Source organism: Tarenaya hassleriana, unplaced genomic scaffold (assembly GCF_000463585.1).
Source record: "Tarenaya hassleriana unplaced genomic scaffold, ASM46358v1 Cleome786, whole genome shotgun sequence".
NCBI classification, from domain to species: domain Eukaryota; kingdom Viridiplantae; phylum Streptophyta; class Magnoliopsida; order Brassicales; family Cleomaceae; genus Tarenaya; species Tarenaya hassleriana.
This window is the reverse complement of record NW_010970357.1, coordinates 2501-7013: the sequence shown is the minus strand read 5'-3', so window position 1 is coordinate 7013 and position 4513 is coordinate 2501. Positions and strand designations below refer to the sequence as shown.

At 52.0% G+C, this 4513-nt stretch overlaps 1 protein-coding gene across 1 annotated transcript in view; it reads left to right on the top strand.

Annotated features, from left to right (window-relative positions):
* Positions 1-1103, top strand: part of LOC109116182 — a 2507-nt gene extending 1404 nt beyond the window's left edge. The window contains exon 2 of the mRNA XM_019201124.1: positions 7-1103. Within this exon, the coding sequence (XP_019056669.1) occupies positions 7-1103 (1097 nt within the window). The remainder of the gene's footprint in view (positions 1-6) is intronic.
* Positions 1104-4513: the final 3410 nt, after the last annotated feature.

The following is a 4513-nucleotide window of genomic DNA, read 5'->3' as shown; positions in this document are numbered from 1 at the left end:
TGTTAGGACTCACGTTCTTCCGATCCGTGAGCACATTCATCCCCGCATCCACGACGACTCTAGTAATCATCGACAAAGACAAGCCAACCGTGGTGCCCCTCAAAGCCACACCTACCGCGTCTTCTACCCTCACGGCCATGCAGTTCAAACGAGGAGTCAAGAACTCCGAGTCCTACTTGGCCACTGTCCGAGAGCTCAACCAAGGAGATGAGACGGATAAGCCGGATCAACCCACGATCCCGGCCGAGGTAAGACGTGTCTTGAATGAATTTTCAGATGTCATGCCCGAGGAACTCCCCAAGAGGCTTCCCCCGAGACGTGGCATAGATCACGCTATTGAGCTGATCCCCGGAGCCAAGCCACCAGCAATGCCCCCCTATCGCATGGCTCCTCCCGAATTGGCCGAGCTCAAGAGGCAAATCGAAGACCTACTCGAGGCCGGTTACATTCAGCCCTCAAAGGCACCATACGGCGCTCCCGTTCTATTCCAAAAGAAGAAGGACGGATCCCTAAGGATGTGCATCGACTACCGAGCATTGAACAAGGTAACGGTCAAGAATAAATACCCTATTCCACTAATAGCCGACTTGTTTGATCAGCTCAAGGATGCACGAGTATTCTCTAAGCTCGACTTGAGGTCGGGATATTACCAAGTGCGCGTTGCCGAAGGAGACGAACCCAAGACCGCGTGTATAACAAGGTATGGGTCATTCGAATTCAAGGTAATGCCCTTTGGTCTCACCAATGCCCCAGCTACATTTTGCACCATGATGAACCAAATATTCCATGATTATTTGGACAAATTTGTTGTGGTCTACTTGGATGATATTGTTGTATATAGCCGAGACTTGAGTGAGCATGTAGGTCATCTAAGGACTGTCTTGAACGTCCTCCGAGACAACGAGCTATACATCAAGCTCGAAAAGTGCAGCTTCGCCCAAACCGAGGTGGAGTTCCTAGGCCACTACGTCAAGGAAGGACGTCCTAGGCCACTACGTCAAGGAGGGACGGCTCTTGATGGATCCGAAGAAGATCAAGTCGATCCAAGAGTGGGCTGTTCCGAGGACTCTCCCACAGTTACGGTCCTTCCTAGGATTGGTTAACTATTACCGAAGGTTTATCCTCGGTTACTCCTCGATCGCAGCCCCTCTTTCGGATATGTTGAAGAAAGATCGCAAGTGGCAGTGGACGGACAAGTGCCAGGCCGCATTCGACAAGCTCCGGACCCTTGTGTCCGAGGAGCCCATCATGGTTTTGCCCGACATCGGCAAACCATTCGAGGTACATTCCGATGCCTCCGATTTTGCAATAGGTGGTGTTCTTATGCAGGAGGGACATCCCATAGCATACGAGAGCAGGAAATTGAATGACGCCGAGAAGAAGGAGGGACATCCCATAGCATACGAGAGCCGGAAATTGAATGACGCCGAGAAGAGATACACGGTTCAAGAGAAAGAGATGACGGCGATCATCCATTGCCTCCGAACATGGAGACACTACCTTCTCGGGTCAAACTTTGTGATCAAGACCGACAATGTGGCAACGAGCTACTTCCAAACCCAGAAGAAGCTTAGCCCCAAGCAAGCTCGTTGGCAAGACTTCCTTGCGGAGTTCGACTATACCTTGGAGTACAAGCCGGGCAAAGCAAACGTAGTCGCCGACGCGCTCTCCCGCAAGATTGAGTTGGCCACACTCACGGGAAGTGAGCCTAGGACCGACTTTACAACTCGGATCCGACAGGCCATGACCCACGATCCCGCGGCCAACCATCTCCTCCAACTGGTCCGACAACACCAAACCCGTAAGTTTTGGGAAAGAGATGGTATTGTTTATTCTCGTGGACGCAGGATTTACGTACCAAAGAGTGAGGAGCTTAGACGGGAAATTCTCAAGGAGTCCCACGACTCAAAGTGGGCCGGACACCCCGGAGAAAAGCGGACTCTAGCCTTAGTAACCGAGCATTACTATTGGCCGAAGATGAAGAGGGACATAGAAGCCTATGTCGAGACGTGTCTTGTGTGCCAACAAGACAAGATCGAGCAAAGGCCCCCTGCAGGACTTCTCAAACCTCTCCCCATTGCGGACCACCCGTGGCAATCGGTATCCATGGATTTCATTACCACTTTACCTAACTCTAATGGTTTTGGAGCTATCTTTGTAGTTGTGGACAGATTTAGCAAGTACGGGACCTTCATCCCCCTCTCTAAACAATGTCCCGCGGACGAAGTAGCCCAAGCCTTCTTCAAGCACGTGGTCAAGCTTTGGGGATTGCCTCGGTCCATCATTAGCGATCGAGACGGACGATTCACAAGCAAATTTTGGACGGAATTGTTCAAACTCATGGGCACACAACTTCGGTTCTCCACGGCCTTCCACCCGGAAACCGACGGACAAACCGAAAGGATCAACTCACTCTTGGAGCTCTACCTCCGACACTATGTCTCAGCCCACCAAGAGGATTGGTCCCGACACTTGGACATGGCGCAATTCTCCCACAATCTCCACAAGAGCGAGTCGACCGGCAAATCACCGTTCGAGATAGTGATGGGACGACAACCTACAACTCCGAGTGGTCTCTCCCTCACCTATGATGGCCCGAGCCCAACAGCTCATACCTTTGCACGTGAGTGGCAAGAGGAGACCGACCAAACCTGGATTTGGTTGCACAAGGCCGCCGCACGCATGAAGAAGTGGGCGGACAAGAAACGGAGACCCATGGAGTACAACGTAGGGGACCAAGTCATGGTGAAGATCATCCCACACCATTTCCTCAAGATGCGGACTCTTCACCGAGGCTTGACTCGCAAGTTTGACGGGCCATATCCGATCGTTGAGAGGATCGGAAAGATGGCCTACAAACTACAACTTCCGGAAAGGATCAGGATTCACCCCGTGTTCCACGTAAGTCTTCTAAAGCCTTATAAACCTGACCCTTCGGATGTTGATAGAAACAGGTCCAAGAGAGCTCCCATTCCTTCCACGGCCCAATACACAAAGGAGGCCGAGATGATCCTCGACCGCCGGCCAATCAGCAAGCAAGGGGCCAAGTACCGAGAGTACTACATCAAGTGGAAAGGACTCCCCGACTCTCAAAATTCGTGGGAACGCGAAGACGATCTGTGGCAATTCGCGGACAAGGTCCGTGAATTCAATGCCACCCATAACTAGCTTCCCAAGGGGCTAAGTACGTGACGAGGACGTCCCGAGCTTGAGTGGGGGAGCATGTCAGGAGGAAAAATGGGTAATTTTTCATTTCCCTTTTCCCTTTCTTTTTTCGCGTTCATTGGTTTGTGCAGGCTAAGTCACGGATGGTCGGAAGATCGAGGAAGCCCGCACGCGTCCGAGAAACTTCGCACCAGCCCGGGAAAGCCTATCGCACGCGTCCGAGGAAGTCTAGGCCAGCCCAGCAAACCTCGCACGGCTCGGAAGCCTCCCTCGCACGCGTCCGAGAAAGTCCGCACCAGTCCAGGAGACCTCGGCCCAGCCCGACAGACTCTGCCGAGCCAGCCCGAGAAGCTCCGCACGAGACCCCGAGAAGCTCCAGCACAGGACATCTCAGGCCACGGACCTCGGACGACCATGGACCACCCAAGCCCGACTTCCTGACACCCCAGAGCTCCTCTCCCAAGTCGCGTACCAGCCCAGACCAGTTTAGGACAGCCCGTGACCGAGATTGGCCCAAAACCTCGGCCATGGTCCATGACAAGTTCATGGACGTGTCCGAGGCTTTGTCTCATGGCCAAATCTCGGCCCTAGGCCCATTAGACAGCTTAGGCGAGTTTCCTTTTTGTTTTAGGCATGTTCTAGACTCTTCCTTTTCGGTTTAGGCAAGTAGGGATCAAAAGGGAAGATATGGGAAGTGAGAAATGTAAAGTTTCCTTTTTGTGGTTTTGTGGTAAGACCTATAAAGGGGCGCCGGCCACAAGGGGGAAACTTAAGCTCGCAAACCCCCAAATCTGCTCCTTAGCTCCCGAACCCCGTTCTTACATCGTCGGCCTTCTTCCCTTCTCCTCCCGCTGGACCCTGGCTTGTTAAGGGCCGACGATCCTCCTTGTACCTTTTTGATTATTAATAAAACACCCCGCCGTACCGTCGGCGTTCTTCTCCCTCTCTTCTCTCGGATCTCACCTCAACCACCACACTTCCCCCTTATTCTCTCGGACCCTAGTCCTTGAGAAGGCTTAGTTGGGCTCCTCGGCACTCCTACACGTCCCTAGCACGTCCGGACTGCCTCCCATCTTCTCCTCAGGCCCAATTGCCTCACGGTTCAGCCTAGTTTCACCTTAGGCCCGTGACATTTGATAGGTTTATTTGCCAAAACACTTATGGCACGAGGAAACATTGAAATGTTTGAGCAGAAGTACGCGTCTAGAGAAAAATCGGCTGGGAATTTTGATCTGATTTTTTGTACACAACACTATGATGATATGATCTTATTTGTGGCAAAGTTTCATAATTTTCCGAGCATAGGAACTATTTTTCCCGAATATTTTACCGAATATCGTCGATAATT